The sequence below is a fragment of the Aotus nancymaae genome, unplaced genomic scaffold, assembly GCF_030222135.1.
Source record: "Aotus nancymaae isolate 86718 unplaced genomic scaffold, 86718_ANA_hifiasm-v0.15.2.pri h1tg000029l, whole genome shotgun sequence".
NCBI classification, from domain to species: Eukaryota; Metazoa; Chordata; class Mammalia; order Primates; family Aotidae; genus Aotus; species Aotus nancymaae.
This window is the reverse complement of record NW_026988442.1, coordinates 3,230,793-3,250,842: the sequence shown is the minus strand read 5'-3', so window position 1 is coordinate 3,250,842 and position 20,050 is coordinate 3,230,793. Positions and strand designations below refer to the sequence as shown.

The window sequence follows — 20,050 nt, the reverse complement described above, 5'->3', positions numbered from 1 at the left end:
TCTGCTTTTCTGCTTTCATATTTATTGTATATTTAGTATTTTTAATTTCTAAGTTTTTAGGGTTGGCAATATAGGTTCTCAAGCAAGAATTAATAATTACTTAGATACGGTGCTAATTCTTAGTTTCTCCTGTAAACATGTAGTGTAGATCTTCTCAGCCACCCACACAGGTTAATTACGCACTAATAAAGTAGAATAAAGTTTAACATAATTTCAGAAATTACTATACTTTCAAATCAGGATTGATCTTTTTAAAATGCTCAGATATTTGCAGCAAAAGATCCAGTTTGACTGAAATTTAAGAAATACCTTAAAAATAATCAGTCCCAGGTGATATATTCATATACATACATTTTCAATCTATGCTGTCTGGATTTAAATTTGTTATTACTTTGTACGTCGACATAATAGAATTTGCTTTTGGTTGATGGCTCAGCTAGTTTTTGTACTTTAAAAAAATTTATCTTAGAGAATACGGTTCTTTTCAGAGTTTTATTTTGCTTTTTTTATTCATGTGTGTGTTTTGGTTCAGCAATGTTAACTATTTTACTTACAGGTAAAATGTGAGTGTAAAATCATGAATGTGTTTAAATTACACAACTCTCAGTACAAATAACCCACATATACAAAGATTTTCATGTTACTGCTCTAGATCATCATGATTAAAATCAACCTCAGTAAATGTGGAAGCACCCTTAAACTTCTTCTCTGGATATAACTGGACATGAAAAGAACTAATAACTTTTGGCCAATTGATTAGCAGTCAGTGTGCATTCAGCTGCAATTTTACAATAAACCCCATTGAAACTGGCTTCAACAGTTACAGTATTTAGTAAGTCATGTTACTGCAAATCCAGAGGTACCATAGTTCTAGCAATGATTAATTTTGTGGCTTAACAATTTCATCTCCAGGTATTTTTAGAGTTTCCACTGTTGTTGCCTTCCAGCCCCAGGCTGTAAACTCATGGTCATGAGATGGCTGCCCTAGCTCCATGCAGCATAACCTTACACAAAACCGCTCAAAGGCCGTACAGTAAATGTCTTAATTTTGTAACCCTTTCTACGATTGAGAAAAGCCTTCCTACATTTCCCCCAGCTGGTGTTTCCTCGTTGGCTGCAATGGCCTCATATTCTCATTTTTAAACCAATCATGGACAATAGGGAGTAAATTTCATGATTGGTTTAGAGTAATTAAGATTCATTCCAAAGACTAGAGAGAATTCAATTTCTCTTCAATTCCATGGTCATCGGGTGCCTGAACAAAATTGATATTTTATCATCAAAGAAACAGGGAAAATGGCAATTGGGTGGACATGTATCATACAGTGTGTGTTACAGCCATGTTGATAACAATTTTTTATTCCTTTTTGGCCCCTTGGAAAGAGATCTCAAGTGTTTCTATGACTTTTTAGTAGATCTATTGTCTCCATTTTTTACTGTAAATAGGTACCATGATGAATTCCTCTGTACCTTTCATCCACGAGGTTGTTCTGTGACTATCTTCTCATGTCTGGATTTGAAGGTTGCCCTTGAAGATTGTTGGTTCCATGTCAAACCAAAGCATTTGTTGAGAGTTTTTCTTCTTGGCTTAAAAACATGGCGCCTTAGAGCCGAGACTTTATTAATAAAATAATAAATCATGAGTGTTGACATGGTAAGACATAGTGGTTAATAAAGGGAAATGACAATGATAAGAGGAGCAATAATAGACAGTAGAGTGAAACAACAAAATCAAGTGTGAGGCACGTGAAGAAAGAACAAAGCAGCAAAGCAGGTGGTGAGGAAAGGCCAGCAAGCGTAGCTGTCGCTCATGTTCCCGTAACTGTGGGGCATGGATCAGAGCTACAATAGCACTAGCTTTGAAATAATCCCTCTCCACATCTAGTACTGATACAGCCTTTGAATCTTGATGTAGATATGAGGGAAGTTAGCAAAAGTAGAAACAAAATAAGAAACAACCCAAGGAAATGAAACTAATCAAGAGAATCTTTAAAACTAGTCCATGGAGTCTGTTCCATTCAGTCAGAAAGGTAAGAAGAGAGAGTGATTTTGTGACATCTAGAACTTTATGAACGGTTCCATTACTGGGTTTTTGATGAGGAACTTGAGCTCACATTGCAGCAGGTAATATTAAAGACAATTGTAGCCATCTTACAAAGAAGAAAGCATGCCAAACTTTGCCACAGGTTACTGAGGAGCATAGAGTTCCTCCCTCAACTAATTTACAGATGGGATGAAGTTTTTTACTAGAAACTGATCATGGCTAATTTTTTGCTGACACCAAAAGTATGTATATGCTACATGACATTATATTTCTTCCTGTTCTTCCATTTCTTTCACCATGTTGCTGTATATAATAATTTACTTTCTCTTCATCCACTTATTCTAACTAAAGTAATAATGTGCTTCATGTTCACAATCTTGTTATTAACAGGGAGGAAGCTCTTTTTACCTTACTGTTTTCTCTGGGGTATTACTATTTTGAGCTATTCTGAACCTTGATCAATCCCAATCATATCAGTATAATTTTCTAAAACATTGATAAACAAACAACTACTTTGAAAGTAACACATATTTTGCAAATCTTTCAGCAAAAGAAATTTGAAAAGCTAATGGCTTAAAGTTAACAGTTTTTCAGTGGCAAAGAAATAGTTATTCTGGCTCAATTTCGAGCAAACCACTCAGGAAACTTCATTCAAAGTGTGTCTTTGCCAGCAGTTTACTCAATAATGTACATGTCATCTGGAGTTCTCAACATTTTTACCATCCTGCAACAGCAGTCATAGGAGAATATGCCTCAATCAAAATCAGGCTAATAATTTGTTTCAGTTCTGCATGTGAGCCAGGACCTTCAGTCTTTCTGGTCCATATTTGGTAGGGGACCAAATGTGACCAGCCACAATGTAAAAAGTTTATTTTAGATTGTCCTACTTTATGACATGCACCAGGCCCTTTTCATATGGGAAGTTCATTTTTTCCCTATGAAAGAAGACATTCAATTAGTTTGTTCCTTTTGCAGGTAATTTTTGAGGACATTGGGGAAAACGGAAGTAGGTGTTCCCTTGAGGTAACTTATACAATAAAATATTTTGGCCCTCAATTTGACATAAAATGATGTTGTACATTGCTATACATAAGTCCCACTGAAACTCATTATGTTATAAACAACAATAGACACTCTTAGAAGAGAATACTTAGCTCCTTTTCAGTAGAGTTCTGAATTCTGGAGGAACATTCAACTGCATGTTTTCTGGCAATGAGATTTTCGATTCAGTCCCTGAGTGTATGCGGGTTTTAGTTTTGTTTGAGGTGTGCCTTTTTATGAAAATCATAGTGTTAGAATTCTCAAGATCCATGAAGTAAACACTGGCCAGTCTTCTGACTCAGTGAAATAATTGGTTTCCTTGGGATTTGCATACACGAGTTTGCCAAAGCCAATAGGAAAGTGTTTATGTATACAAACGATGTTAGAAACAACTCAAGAACCCAACTGCCAGTGTAGAGAGAATCCATACCTTTTGTGGTCCTGCTCAACCCTGAATTGATCCATTATAAAAATAGCCTTCTGTCTTTTTCCTGAACACTTCAAAGATATTCATGTTAACATATGAAAACGCTGTTGGCCGGGCATAGTGGCTCACGCCTGTAATCTCACCACTTTGGAAGGCCAAGGCGGGCAGATCACTTGAGATCAAGAGTTCGAGACTAGCCTGGCCAACACGGGGAAACTCCATCTCAACCAAAAGACAAAGATTAGCCAGGTGTGGTAGTGCGTGCCTGTAATCCCAGCTACTCAGGAGGCTGAGACAGGAGAATCACTTGAACCCAAGAGGCAGAGGTGGCAATGAGCCAAGATCATGCCATTGCACTCCAGCCTAGGTAACAGAGTAAGACTGCCCTGTCAGAAAGAAATAAGGAAAGAAGGAAGGAAAAGAAAGAAAGAAAGAGAAAAGAAAATAAGGTTAATCATGAGTTGCCTTGAGTCTGTTGTGAATTTACCAATGTTTATTGATCACTTTGCAGCTCCTGACTCTCTTTGTAAGAAGAATCATCTTTTGAGGGGACTTTTTAATGAACTGTCTCCATAACCTCATAAAACAGTCAATAAATGTGTAATTTACTTTTTCTCTGATGCTTAATTTGTCTTTGATGCTTCTTAGAACACAGGTTTTCTGTTTTAATTTAGCTCATCATCAAGAGAGAATTCCAGGAAGCTTTAGGGCATTTTAATTTATTCCCAAAGAACATTTCATCATGTAGCTACTGGCTCTTTTTTTTTTTTCCTCCACCAAGGGAATATAGACTGATTTTCCTCATTTCCCCTCTGACATCTTTGTAACAGGGTGAGTGACTCATCGCTGTGCTTGAAGTTAGTCTTGACAGACCTACCGCTGGGCTCTGAGACAGAACCTTAAATGCGCCTGATGCTTCCCTGTGTTCAGGAGAGAAAAGGCAAACTTAGGGATTTTAAAATAAAAACATCTTTTTAAAAATAATGTATTTGTGCCTCCTCTAATCTTTTGCGGCTTGATGGGGAAATGGATTCTCTCTTGCCAGCACCTGCTGAATATTCTCCCAGAAGCCAAACTGCAGAGTGGGAACTGGCTGCCTGTAGACAATGTTTCTGCTCATTGTCAAGTCTCAATTAACCACACAGTGGTTTGTTTTTGTTTGCACAACTATGTTTGTTTCCTAAAAAGTCAATTCAATATAAAGAATTGACTTTCTAGGAAACAAACATAGTTGTGCATTATTTTCTTGAATATAAAACTTAGACATATTTACTTTCCTTATGGGCAATACCAGGGCATTGGAATAATGTTAATTCCACTGGTCCCTCATCAATTTCCTTTTGAAATTTAATCCAATAGACTCTTAAACACATAAGACATTATTATTCTATGGTGTGATCATGGTTCATTTAGATATGTCTACATATTCACAACCTTCTCTGTGGAACATTCTTTCTTGTATCCTCTGCCCATTTGGGATCATCATCTTATACTTCCTCTAGAAGTGCCTTTCATGCAGTGTACTGTTAGTAAACTCTTTGGGGTTTTTCTTTTTGTTTTTGTGCAAAAATGTCTTTATTTATTTAATGTATTAGTAGATAAAAATCCACATTGCCTCCATTCCGGAATGGTATTTTCACTGGATATAAAATTTTGTGTTGGTGGTTATTTTCCTTTAGCACAGTGAAGATAAAATTCCACCTCCCTCTAGCATCTATTGTTGCTGTTGAGAAGTTAACTGTTAGTCTTAATGCAGTTCTTTCGATAATAATTTGTTCTCCCCACCACCACCAACTGCATTTAGGGTTTTCTTCTCATATTTTGTGCAGGTTTTCTATAATGTATCTAAATATGTGTTTGAGGTGACTAGATGGATCACATTCCTCAGTTCTGCAAAGACTCTATCATGAAAGCAAATATCATGCTTCTGTTTTTTCTTTACTTCTAAGATTCCATATATATTTGCATATAAAATAAAATGAAACTTTTTACTCCATCTCCTCTGTCACTGAACTGTTTTTAGTATTTTCCATCCTTTGTCTTTCTGTACTGCTCTGTGTGCAATTTTTTGTTTCTGACCCTTTTTCAAATGCACCAATTCTTTGTTTAAACTGCTATTCTGTACATCCACTGAGTGTTTAATTTCAGGTTTTGTATTTTATTTTCAGATGTTCTACTTGGTTTATTTTCAAATCCATAATCTGTATGTCCTAACTTGTTGCAAGAAGGTGTCCTGTGAGATTCCTTACTCTGGGAAGGCCTCAGCTCTTGAATGTAGTTTCCTCACCCTTGAAGGCTATCAAAGGATGAACTCAAAATTTTCATCATGAGCAAAAGCCTATCAGGGTAAAAGCAACTTCCTTGCTTATTAAGTGTCTAGGTTCAATGTCCCCTTCAGTTTGACCCTGATCATTAAGTGGTTGTAGTTCTTTGAGTCTTTAAAGATAGTTTTCATGGCCAGGCATGGTGGCTTATGTCTGTAATCGCAACACTTTGGGAGGCCAAGGCAGCAGGATCACTTGAGGTCAGGAGTTTGAGACCAGCCTGGCCAACATGGTGAAACCCTGACTCTACTAAAAAAAAAATACAAAAATTAGCCAGGCATGGTGGTGTGTACCTGTACTCCCAGATGCTCTAGAGGCTGAGGGAGGAGCATTGCTTGAACCTGGGAGGTGGAGGCTGCAGTGAGCAGAGATCATGCCACTGCCCTCCAGCCTGTGTGACAGTGCAAGACTCCATCTCAAAAAAAAAAAAAAAAAGTTTAAGTATCAAACCTAGCCTCTTAATTGTTTTCAGTGGAAAGGATGGTCCAAATAACCTAACCAACCATTACCAGAAATAGAAAGTCCCCACACTGTATTTCTAAAATTTTTGAATTAGTTAACATCTGTATCACTCAGGATTCAACTAGAGAAACAGAGCCAGTAGAATATTGTGTATGTGTGACAGTAATTGACTTATGCAATTCTGGTGGCCTGCTATCTGCCTCCTTCTCAAGGCTGTCTCCCTTTTTAACAATGGACCCTGACAGGCAGGCAGGAAGGGAAAACTACAAGTAGGCTTGGTGACTAGAGTAACCTGCAGAAGCTAAGCCTCTTTGTCACGGAGTTGAACATACACACACACACACACACACATACACACACACACCCAGCCCAGGAGTCAGACAACTAAAGGAAGACCCAAAGGGCAGGGGAAATGATTGCAGACTCAACTGCTGCTTCCCATCAACCAGACACATAAATCAACAGATCAGCAACAATGCCTGCGTATTACACAATGGTTGCTGTCTCGATCCTCATCAAGCTCTCCAATTCTCAGAAGAATCTCCATGGAACCCACAATAACTGGAAACATACAGAAAGGGAACTCTGGGAAATATAGTTTGGCTGAGACAGTTGGCACAATAAAACACATCACACTGTTGTGTAAAAATCAGAAAATGTTTTATTTCAAAGATACTCAATGTCTCTTGAAAAATTAGATTCTAAGATTATAATAGAAACACACAAAAAATTTCTAAAGCTAAGAAGAGGCTGTCCCTTAGGGCTGAATGGTACTCCAGAGGCTGTTTAATAGATTTCTATTGTCTATTGGCCCCTATAAGGCAGCTGAGTTTGAAATTTAAACAAAAATTATAACTTAAATTCACATGGATGCCGTTGATTTCTCCCCTTTTTCTTCACCGTATGAACTTTACTTCTCCTCCTTTGTCCATATTTTTCTTTCTTGAGGATGAGAAAATGTGGACATAGAGTGATATTGGATAGAAGGCAGAGGTTCAGAAGAGAATCTTCCCCACCTGCTGAGTAGGGGCTACATGTTGGTGGAGTTCAGAGCCTTCCCAGCAAACAATGATTTTAACACCAGGAATAGGATGAAGTGGACTTTACCACATTGGTTTTCATCTACCCACCTGCCATACATGAAGGGTCCACACCCTTGGATGGAAAACCTTTGGGACTTATTTCCACTTCTACTTCTGTGTGCCTGTCATTGGGCATGATTTCTATGAATTTTGCTAATACTCATTAGAGTTTTTGATCCTCAATGTATCTCTTTTTTTTAAAAGCCCTGTTTTGATATAACTAGGCTAGTGAAAATTGTCAAACACACACACATCCCAAACACTTTAAAACAACTGATGTAAAAGTTTAATGATTTCCAGAAACGATTACCTGATCTAACTATGACCTTCAATATTTTAAAGGGAAATGAAGGCCAACCTCAAACCAAGAGAAATACTGTCATCCTTTGGTATCTATGGATGATTGGTTCCAGGACTCCCCTCAGATACCAAAATCCACAGATTCTCAGGTGGAAATCCTTTATATAGCATTGTATAGTATTTGTACATACTTATGCACATTCTCCCATGTACTTTGTCATTTCTAGGTTATTTATAATGCCTAATACAAGGTAAGTTCTATGTAAATAGTTGTCATACTGTATTGTTTAGGGAATGTCAAGAAAAAAAGTCTGTACATGTTCAGTACAGACACAATCATCCACCTAACGTTTTTTCTAAATAGTTTTGATCCAAAAGTGGTTGAATCCACAAATGTGGAACCCATGGATATGAAGGGGATGACTGTATTTACCTACAGAAAATCCAAAGGGGAAATCTACTAGGCGCTTTGAAATATTTGATGATGAAGTACTTGGAGATGAGAGAACAGGCTGTTGCATGAGGGCAAATGCAGGAATACTGCGCTGAAGAAAACAATGAAGAAAGCTTTCCGTCCAAATAGAAAGGCAGTTGCTAAGAGCAGGATTACATTATTCGTTTTCCATGTATTATAGTTAAGGCCATATTCGTGCAACAAATTCACTACTTGGGAGTCCTGTTTATAAATTTTCTGTCAACAGAAATCAACAGACACAAGTGTTCTGTGTTTATTATAATCATTAGTTGAGGTTATCTTTGAATTTAACAAGGAGGTATTTGAATTTCCTCAAATAATATTTTCAGATTTTAAAGAGTCACACACACACGCATATATACAATAACACACATTTATATACACACATAACTTTATACAATTAGAGAGACGCTTACAGATGAACCATTTTGGCGTAAAAATGGATTTTGCCCTAGCTAATTATGCTAGTATATGAAAATTCCTGTCAAAGAGAGTAACCGACAGCACGTATGTATGTTAGGTACACAAGAGAGAATATAAAATGTATTGTCTTCTACCTTTGGCTGAGAAAGATTTGTTTCCTTTTTCTTTGCACCTTACATATTATCCAAAAAAAAAAAAAAAAAAAAAACAGTCGTTCTTAGGTTTTGCAAAATACACAATGAGCTGTTACAATTCTTAAATTTCTTATTGGGTCTGTGTTTTAGGTGGAACCAAAAAAAACCCTAGGACTTGAAAAAAACATTGTAAAGCAGTCAAGATATCTTTATAATTGTTGAGTACCAACTGCAGTGCAATCACCTTAGTTAAAGGCACCATCGTCTCTCCCTGGATTTCTAAGTAGCCTCCAAACTGGTCTTCCTGCTGCCACATGTATGCCCTCAAAATCTATTCTCAACATGTCAGCCAGAGGCATCCTTTTAGAACACGAGTTAAATCAGCTTGTTCCTCTGTTGAAGACGCTTCAGTGGCTCCCAACACCCTCAGAATAAAACCTGAAAAGTCCAGTATGGTCTAACTCCACTGTTGCTTGCAAGTTTTCTTCCTTTCCTCCTTGATATACTCTCTGCTCAGGCCACACTGGGCTCCTTGCTAGGCCCCAACAAGACAGGGGAATCCCACCTTGAGCCATTGTATGAACTGTTTCCTCATCTCCCAAGTGTCTGTTTTGGCAGCTCTCTCTTGTCTTTCAAATGTTTGTTCAAATCTGTCAAAGAGGCTTTCCATACCACTTCATTAAAATTTACAACCCCCTCCAGCACTCTCCCATCCCTGCCATCCCCTCTCCTGTTTGTTCTGCTGTGCTTTCTCTTTTTCATAGCACGTATCACCTTCTCTCATTCAGTCATACCCTTCTTTCCTAAGTGTGTCCTTCAGCGCTGCCCCACCCATCAGAATGTAAGCTCCACAGAGGCGGGGGCTTTGTCTGCTTCGTTCCCTGATGCTCTTGAGTTCCAGACACCCAAGAACATTGCCTGGCATATAGCTGGTGTTCAATAAATATTTTTTGAATGCATGATGTATGTAGAGGGCTAACATCATTGACTTTGTATGTTAAAAAATAGTTCTGGCTCTTTGGGGAGAGAAAAGTAGTGCCTTTAAGCCCAGATTCCTTGGACTGTGTTGTTGACTGAGCAAAACAACTATCAATCATTCATCACCATCTTTTCTCAGGTTTCTTGATGGTAGTGGGATTTTGTGGAGAATATCTCAAAAGTAACAGTTGTGATCATTTTTAACATCTAACTCTTACAGAGAGTGGGGAAGGCCAAGGAGAACTCAATGCCAATTCTTCCATTGCATTTGTGGGAGGCCAGGTGCCATGCCACACTGGGGATGTTGGAGCAGATAAAGGCAAACAGAAGAGATAAATCTGTATTCTAGAAGGCACTCCAAGAGATGTCCCAGACAAATTATTTGAAACACCAGGTGACTTAGAAATCAATTTCATTGCCACAAAAATGACAGCCTCCCTTTTTTTCCACACAGGGGGAAGGTTCCTCCTCATTCTTGTCGGAAACTTGCCATGAGGATCCCTCTGTTTCCCCCAACTTTACTCCCCCCAACCCTCAAGCTCTCAAGTGGTGACCACCGTCCTTCCGGCCAGGTAGGACTGGATGGGAGGGGTCGCTTTTGAGAGAAGGGTGGTGTGTAGCCATCCGGTTTTCAGGCATCACGGACTTGCTTCTTTGTCCTTCATCCTCCCTTTCTATACGTTCCCATCTTTTTTTTCTGCTAAAGTTCCCAGTCACACCCATGATCCTTTGCTCATCCTTTCTGCCTTCCTCTGGTATTAATTTCTCCGTCATTGTGCTCTCTCTTCCTGACATAAATACCATTCTTCCATATTGTCTTCTTCCTCTTTCTCCTTTTTGTTTCTCTAATGGCAAAACTGGCTTCCTTTTTCATCTGGATTTTTCTCTCTTATGCTCAGACTATTATTCTCCCTTTTGAAACATTATTTTTCCATTTCTGCTGCTCACTACACTATTTTCCTACAGTCCTATTATCTTAAAATCCAGTGGGATGGAGTTAACTCTCAAGGAGTCTTTTTCAATCCACTCCACTCAACTTACCACAACCCTCCTTTTGGAAGTCCAGCAAAATTTATTTTATTCCTACATGGTATTTTGAGTGAATAGGGACAGCTTACAATATCCTGATTCTCTAGAAGCAAGAGTTCTTGGAAATATCTCACTAATAAGGATGCTTGGCCCAGGAGCTCTTTCTTGGAGCAAATTTCAGCTTAAACATCAGAGAAGAAGGTTAACTTACCGAAGGAGATGCATCGTGAAAACTATTATATTCCCTTCACTAATAAGAAAACTGGCATAAGCCATTCCAAAGAGTGTGTCTTTTGTAGAGAAAAGAAGCATTCTTGTGATTATAAATAAAGGAAACTGGCTTATCCTGTTTTTTTTTTCTTCAAGTATTTGTCAATCTGTGAAATAATGCAGTTTAAAAACATGTTGAAGAATTACTGAAAATAACTCTTTACTGAGAAAGAGGTACGCGTTCTTCCTTTTCCTCAAAATCAGTTGCTCTGGCTCACTGCTTTTCAGACCTTAGTGGGTATCTGAATTACCTGGACATCCTGTTAAATTGCAGACACCAGTCTAGGATGTCCAAGTGGGACCTGAAAGTCTGCCTTTCTAAGTAGCTCCCAAGGGATGTCGATGCTGCCACAGTTCCAGGGAGCACGTTTTACCTGGTAAAGATCTAGTACATTCCTACCTCCTGGCTTAAGCACCTGGAAGAAACTTGAAGCCACTTTCTTGATGTTTTAATGTATTTTAACTTTTTGACCCAATCACAAGCCTGGGCCTTTGATATTTTTTTATTTTCTACTGCCTGCAACACTAGAAACAGAGACACAGGGAATGCTATGTCAGAACAAAGTCACAACATGGCTGTGAATTCTGTTCATGTCCTCTCAACAGTGATAATTTTGTTTCTGTGTGACCCTGTGATAAAGCCCACATTGGAAGGTGGGTAGAAGAGGGACACATAATATCAATTTCCGGCTTCTGCAGGAAGGCATCAGGGAGACCTTGAAATGTCTTCTTCACTTGATATAAATGTTAAAACTGTCTTTTAAATCATCAATGGTGAGCATCACTGGATTTTTTTTTGTTATTGTGGCTGTTACACTTGTTACTGCCCTGGTAGTTTTTTGTTTTTGTTTTTTTGAGGTGGAGTTTACTCTTGTTGCCCAGGCTGGAGTGCAATGGCACAATCTTGGCTCAGCACAACCTCTGCCTCCAGGGTTCAAGCGATTCTCCTGCCTCAGCCTCCCGTAGCTGGGACTACAGGTATGCACCACCATGCCTGGCTCATTTTGTATTCTTAGTAGAGACAAGGTTTCTCCATGTTGGTTAGGCTGTTCTTAAACTCCCAACCTCAGGTGATCCACCTGCCTCAGTCTTCCAAAGTGCTGGGATTATAGGTATGAGCCACTGCGCCTGGCCTACTGCCCTGGTAGTTTTTAAAGCTACTGTGAAACATCTAATACCACAAGTAGAATATCATATTTTCTCAGGGGATGCAAATGACAGCTGAGGAGCTAAGAACACGTGGCTTGGGTTTTATTTTTCAAAACAAATGCAATAGAGACAAAAATGCTACTTTGTTTCTGAGCTTGCTATGGCCTGCTATGGCCTGTTCACAACTTGTACTCCCTTTGGAATGTCAACTGAGATACCCACTGGGTAAAAATATTTATTTTAAAAAAGAGACAAATATCCCAACAATACCTAGACTTTCAAAAATTTAATCATATTGTTAGTTTGGTCCCTTAGCTTTCCACATATAAAAGATGACATAGAAATAACTGTTTCACACTTTTCATGTCAAAGTAGGTCTCATTGCTAAAGCAGAAAAAGAAAATCCCATTATAGTAATTTATATTTAAAAAAACGAACAAAATGTTATTTTATAATAGTATATGGAAAATAAATTTTTGTACCAATTTTAATAATTCCTCCAAATGTTTTTTGCAATCTTGTTCTTTCCTTAAACATCTTCATTCGTACACTACAGCTGAAAACAAAATGCTGAATAAAAAGTAATAGTGCATAAGGCTCACGCCTGTAATATCAGCACTTTGGGAGGCCAAGGCAGGTATATCACCTTAAGTCAGGAGTTTGAGACCAGCCTGACCAAAATGGTGACAACCTGTCTCTACTAAAAATACAAAAAATTAGGCATGGTGTCAGTGGCTGTAATTCCAGCTACTCGAGAAGGTGAGGCTGAGGATGAGGTGAGGCAGGAGAATCCCTTGAACCTGGGAGGTAGACATTGCAGTGAGCTGAGGTCGCGCCATTGCACTCCAGCCTGGGCAACAAGAGCAAAACTCCGTCTCAAAAATAATAATAATAACAATAATAAACCCAAGTAATAGTACATAAAGCTATCACATATTTGCCAAAAGATAATTTTTTTTATTATGATAGAAGATTGGTCCCTAATCATCACATAAATGGTTGGAATTTTACATTTTTAAATTTGTGCATGCAAATCTTCATTGGTGAAAAAATATATTCCTTGTTATCAGCTAGATGTTAATAGGTGACGCTAAAGTAGGTGAGTTATACTTTTAACCATGATAACTCATTTTTTAAATAGCTACAAATCACTGTAGAGCAAGGTATGAAATAAACAAAAAAGATGTTTGTTCATTTTATGTATATATAAGCCTGTAGATAAAGAGCTATAGAATGACCAATTTCTAAAAACACTAATGAAATATTGGAAAATTATAAATATATGCCAAGTAATTATTATGCCTGCTTTATTCTAGGATATGCCAATTTCAATAGGAAGCACAAAATAACAGAAAAGATACTTCCTACATGCTTTAAAATAATAAAAGGCAGTTTAAGGTCATAGAAAGGCATTAAAATATTTTTCTGACAAATGATAATAAAAATAACAATTAGCATTTATGGAGCAGTTACTGCATCATCACACACCTTTAAAGCACATATAACTTATGTTATCTTCTTGTGCTTACCATTGTACATTTGGGAAAACTAAGGTTCAAAAAGGTTAATGAACTTTACTAAGGTCAGAGACAAGAAGTGCTAGACCTTGGACACACCACGTGTATTGTGCCCTTCAGCTTTCTTAGCAAATGTCTGAAGCTAAGGTTTTGTGATCTAGATATCAGAATAGGCGGCTTATCTTTCTCATGTTGACATGGAAAAGCAAGCAATAAGGGTATAACATCTGTGCCTCAATATACTTATCTGTAAAATGGTAAGATGACTACCCTCTTTGTTAAAGAAGCATATCTCTTTTAGCAACTAGAAGGGATACACACCACACATGTATACCAAACACTGTTTCGTTGCTAGTGGCATAGCCCAACCTCCACAAGATCATGGCCTTGTTATCCTTCTTTTGTACTATACAACAGAGGAGTTAGGGTACATGCTGGGCTTTGCAACGGGTCTGCTTTCATTTGTTAAGCAATTGTTTTTCATTTGGATTTCATTTATTTATTGAAATACGTTAAGAGGCCCTAGTACTGACCCTGAGAATGCTAGGAATTCTAAAGGAACATCTTGGAAGAGAAACATCTCCTTTTAGGTTATACTTTAAGTTTCAGTCATAGCACAGAAAAGGGCTTCTTCAGAACCTGTGATAAATCACCCTCTTCTCCTTTTCCTCTGCAGTTAGATCCAGGGGGGCTGCTTTGGGCTAAATTATGAAAGATGTAAGCAGGAAATAAAGAGATTTTTCTGAAAGTAAAAATATCTAAATACCTAAATAGATCCCCGAGGGATATTGTGTGTCTCTTTGAAGATCTTTACATGCGGAGACAAAGGTGTCTACCAGCAGAGGGTTGCATATGACTGAGTGACCTTTTTATGATCTTCTTTGAGTCCGTGAAGGATGTGATTAATTAAAGTCAGAAGTTTGTCACTAAAATAATAGTTATGAGATCCAGAGAATTCAAGGTGTTGGAGGACTCATTAAGTAGTTGCATAAATATCATGCTGAAAGATTTAATGAGACCATAGGGTCACTTATAGAACAATGGAGCAGAGATGGCCTAGAAAAAATAAATTAGAATCAATATTGTGCTTCCAAATTAACAGCTATAGATTGCTATATTAACACCTGCGAGATGAATTCTATAATTATATCTTAATGATGCATATTGATGCCCTTGTCATGGGAAAAATGAAAATTGCTCACATTTAGTATTTTACTTATCAATAATCAATTTATAAGTGTGTGCTTATTTCTGTGGCACCTGGGAACCATGAATGCGTTAAGTAGCTACAATTAAGTGAATAGTGTTTTTTTCTTCTTTTAATTCAACCAATAGTTATTGAATGCCTACTACATAGCAGACACTGGGCTAGGTATTAGGATAAAACACAGATACTCCCTTTCCCCCACTTCAAGTCGATTATAGTATGGTGCTATCCAGTATACTTCTCTGCAGTGATGGAAATTTTCCGTGTCTCAGTGTCCAATGCAGTAGCCACTAGCCACAAGTAATTATCAACCATTTGAAATGTGGCTGATGCAAATAAGGAGTTGAATTCTTAATTTTATTTTAACTTTTTAACTGTTCATATGCAAATGTAAATATAAACAGCCACAGGCTTAATCTTAATTTCTAATGTGTAATCCGCAGTTGTATTAAAAAGGATTGCACTGGGACAAAAGACTGTTCATCGTTATAATAGAGCTGTTTACACAGGAGGAAAGGCTGACACATAATTGGCTGACACAGAGGTGGCGGTCATTGAGCTGAGACTCAGAGGAGCAGATAGGAAGGACTTCCTCATGACGATGTGAAAAAGCCTGAGATGCGATTATCATGTTACGCTTGTGGAACTGTATGTAATTTCATTATTTACATGTTGTGTCACTCTGCTCAGCTTCCATAACAAAATGTCACAGACGGGGTGGCTTCAGCAACAGAAATTTATTTTTTCACAGTTCTGGAGTCTGGAAGCCTAAGATAAAGGTGTCTGCAAGATGACTTTCTGGGGAGGCTTCTCCTCTGGGTTTGCAGACAGTGGCTTTTTGCCATGTCCTCATATGGCCTTTCTGTGCACACTCAGAGAGAGAGAGAGAGAGAGAGAGAGAGAAAGAAGGAGAGCATGCACACTCTGGCACTTTTTCCTTTTCTTATAAAGACACCAGCCCCATCAGATTAGGGACCCACTAGTATGAGCTCATTTAACCTTAATGACTTCATTAAAGATCCTGTCTCCAAATATAGTCACATTGAGGGTTAGGGCTTCGATATATGAATTTGTGGGAGACACAGTTCAGTCCATAAAGGAAGTACATCTCCCACACATAGCTCGCACAAATTCTATAGAAAACTATCATCTATCTACCTAGCATCATGTGATTTTAATCACTGCTTTTGATTTGCATAGTGATAGATAATGCAGGACTCTAGAATATTAACAAGTATAAAAAATACCTAAACCAAAGTGTCCACCTCACAGAACTCGAATGTAAATTTTCCTTTATTCTTTGAGGACAAACCAGTGGTGAGCTGAAGCTTACTATCTAAGCTCACAAGAGTTGATTTTTAAATTTTTCAGGGATTTTGTGACCTGGTTATTAAACACAACCATTATTAAAAATTAAATTATATAAATTCCAATGAAATAAATTTATTTTTAAAAAGTAACAAATACTCATAGCTCATCATTTACCATTTTTTTCCTAGAGCTTTGTTGAAGCACTTTTTTGTTGTTGTTGTTGTTTTGTTTTGTTTTCTTTTGTTTTTTCAGACAGGGTCTCACTCTGTTACCCCGGCTGGAGTGCAGTGATACGATCATGGCTCACTGCAGCCTCCATCTCCCGAGGTCAGCTCAACCAATCCTCCCACATCAGCTTCCCAAGGACCTGGGAATACAGGCTTGCCACCACACTTGACTGATTTTTTTTATTTTTAGTTTTGCAGAGGTGGAGTTTTACCATGTTGCCCAGGCTGATCTTGAACTCCTGAACTCAAAGCAATCGTCCCGCCGCAGCCTCCCAAAGTGCTTGGATTACAGGCATGAGCCACTGTGCCCGGGTCACTTACAAATATTTTAATACCTCTCACTATTGCCTGTGCTCTAGAGGTACTTTGCATCTTTACATCTACTATACACCATCAGTAGTGGTGGCTATGACAGTCTGCTTCTGTACTCCTTCTCCCATCTCCTTATTCAAGGTCACCACTTTGGTAGTTTGAGACTGGCCCTGGGCAAGTATTTACACCACTGAAATCAACAAACGCTAAAATTGAGCCCTTTCATTTTCCAGGAGAGCCACGTATTAATCATTTACCAGCACACTGCTGGCACACACCTTACCCCTTTTCATGGTACAGGGTTTTCCCAGTATTTATCTGGAGTTCCTGTTGCAGCTTTCCATGGCTGAAACATTATTACCCGCCCTTTAAAAACAAAATGAAACTTTTTACTGAAATAGATTACCTGTTTTTAAGCTTGTTTCTGTTTCCTACACCAGAGAGAGCCTGTACTGCTCCGTTGATCTATGCACTTTCAGGCCCTCGGTATAAAATGTTTTAAGGACAACAGAAAAATCCCCTAAAACTTAAACCTAGCATTGGCAACATTTTTCTAGCCCCCTCAGCAATGTCTTCTACCTGAAAACTGCCTTAGCTATAACATAACACACCTCCCCCTGCTAGTACTGGCTCACAGCTAATACTGAGCATAACACATGACTCCGTTTTACAGGGGCCACTTTTTCTCCTTTAAAAGTTTTATGTAGCAGTAAGTGAAATAGAAGAGATTCTAGGGTAAACAGCAGTGTCCAGATTCAGTGTTATTTTCTGCAGGAGACATTTCTCTCCAATGTTGCCTCTTCACACCATCCTCAAACAAGTAAAAAGTTGCTCAGACTTTGAAAATGTAATACCATCTGGCAGCACTCACATTCAACCCTTTATTAAAACTACAATTGGCCAGGCGCGGTGGCTCACGCCTATAATCCCAGCACTTTGGGAGGCCGAGGCGGGTGGATCACGAGGTCAAGAGATCGTGGTCAACATGGTGAAACCCCGTCTCTACTAAAAATACAAAAAAATTAGCTGGACATGGTGGTGCGTGCCTGTATTCCCAGCTACTCGGGAGGCTGAGGCAGGAGAATTGCCTGAACCCAGGAGGCGGAGGCTGCAGTGAGCCGAGATCGCGCCATTGCACTCCAGCCTGGGTAACAAGAGCGAAACTCCGTCTCAAAAAAAAAAAAAAAAAAACTACAATTATGTCACACCTGTGAGATCTAAAATTCAAGGCTCCAGAAGTTAAAGTGATATGTCCAAGGTTACATGGAAGATACTTGAGAGTACTCAATTTCCTGCCCTGGACTTTCACTTCAGATTTACAAGGAAGGTATGGTTTCTTTTACCATCATAACATTTTGTGGGGCTGGTATGAGGGTGAGTATAGGAGAAGGAATTCAAGCAGAAAAGGTTAAGTAGTTTAACGTTTTCACCCTTTCTCCAAGTGAAACTTACATGCCCCAAAATTTGAGAATCATGAATTTAGATGGAATAAGAATGGATAAAATCCATTTAGAATCAATTTAGACTGCATAAGAATGGATAAAATCCTTGGCATATCTATAGAATAGGAAAGGGATCCCAGGAGATAGCTCTGGATAACTTTTAACTTTAAAAAAGTCTGGTAGAGGCGGGGCATAGTGGCTTATGCCTATAATCCCAGCACTGTGGGAGGACAAGTCAAGCAAACAGCTTGAGCCCAGGAGTTTGAGATCAGCCTGGGCAACATGGCAAAACCCTATCTCTACAAAAAATACAAAAATTAGCTAGGTGTACTGGTGCCTGCTTGTAGTCCCAGCTACTCAGGAGGCTGAGAGATAGGAGGATTGCTTGAGCCTGGGAGATGGAGGCTGCAGTAAGCCAAGATCGCACTACTATACTCTGACCTGGACAACAGAGTGAGACCCTGTCTCAAAAATACATAAATAAATAGGCTGGAAGAATAGAAAAAGGAAGTGAGAAACAAGAAAGGGACCCTCTATGAGGTAGGAGGAAAACCAATAGTGTCAAAGAAGCCCAGAGGAAAAGCAATGCGTAAGTGTGAAGGTTATGATCCCCAGTGTCTGAAGCCAGTGAAAGGTACAGAAGAGGTTCTTTGACTTTAGTATCCAGGAGGTCAGTAATGGCCTTGGTATTAGTGAGGAATCAGCCGAAAGGTGGGGAAGGGAACCAGGTTAAGAGTCGATTGATTAAACAGGAGGCCAGGAACAGAAGACAGCTTATCTAACACTCATTTGGAAGTTTAGACTTGAAGGGAAGCAGGAATCTAGACTAGTAATGGAGGGAATAGGAGGGAAGATTCATTTGAGAAGAGAAGAATGAGTCCTTTGAATTCATGGTTCGGCCTAGTTTATCATGAAACACTAAATAAAATGAAAGAGTTGCTTCTATAGCCCTGTTCACTTCCATCTGCAGATTTTATATTGGGTTGGGCAGATCAACCCCATTGCCAGAAGAACAGGAAAATGATATTTCACCTACATTAATGGTTGGCAGAATGGGTTTTCCCTCTGATAAATGAATATTCAGTGGAGGAACAATATCTTAATGAGTATGCAGCATGTATTATCCAGAACAATAACAATAAAGGATTTCTGTAGGCCTTGTTTAAATGTTAGGTTGTTTTCTTTTGCTGTTGAGTACATGAATGGCAATACTTACACAACTTACAACATGATCTTCAGAGCTGATACAGAAGGCAACAGGCCTGCATGGCTGCTACACTGAAGTGTCTACAGACCAAGAGGCTTCACATATGGCTTCCTGTAATTAGTGTTTACTCAGCCTCCTATAGCAGGGAAAATATTTTGCACATAATAAACTCATATATTTCTTTACCCCTTAAGGGGTAATGTACCTAATCACATTCTACTGTAGGATTTTTACCAGCAAGGTTGAGCCACAGCTCCAAAAAAGGAAAGAATGGGGCTCTCTAGAAGAGAAGATCCTCATTAGCAGAAGGGAAATTTTGAAAAACAGGGATTACAAGAGAGGAAGATATTTTTTTTTTTTTTCAAATTCCTTTTGCTTCTTCTAACACAGAAGCCAGGTCTGGGGTCTAGAGCCTTGCTAAATACTCAAAGATGACAGAACTCAGGATAAGACATAGAAAAACAGGAAAGCCTGTGCTCCCCTCCACCCCCAGCCATGGAATTGTTGGAAGAAGAAGGGAGAGAGAGAATAGAGCAGGAAATGAGACTTTGTATGTACCTCTCTGACTTCTCTCCAGGTGAAAATCTGGAAGATTCTGGAGCAGGCTCATGACTCCTCATGTTTTGTGTGTCTTAGAAGGAATAGGAAAGCTCATGCATATCTCGTTGATGAGAAATGGTGGTGTGAGC

At 38.7% G+C, this 20,050-nt stretch overlaps 1 protein-coding gene across 2 annotated transcripts in view; it reads left to right on the top strand.

The window, feature by feature from the left end:
- PLCB1 (phospholipase C beta 1) overlaps positions 1 to 20,050 on the top strand; it is a 747,552-nt gene that overhangs the window by 658,720 nt on the left and 68,782 nt on the right. Inside the window, exon 32 of one of the 2 annotated variants that reach the window (XM_064382246.1) lies at positions 10,145 to 10,262. The exons of the other annotated variant lie outside the window; for it this stretch is intronic. Within the exon in view, the coding sequence (XP_064238316.1) occupies positions 10,145 to 10,243 (99 nt within the window). The 3' untranslated portion in view covers positions 10,244 to 10,262. The remainder of the gene's footprint in view (positions 1 to 10,144; positions 10,263 to 20,050) is intronic. 2 annotated transcript variants of the gene reach the window in all.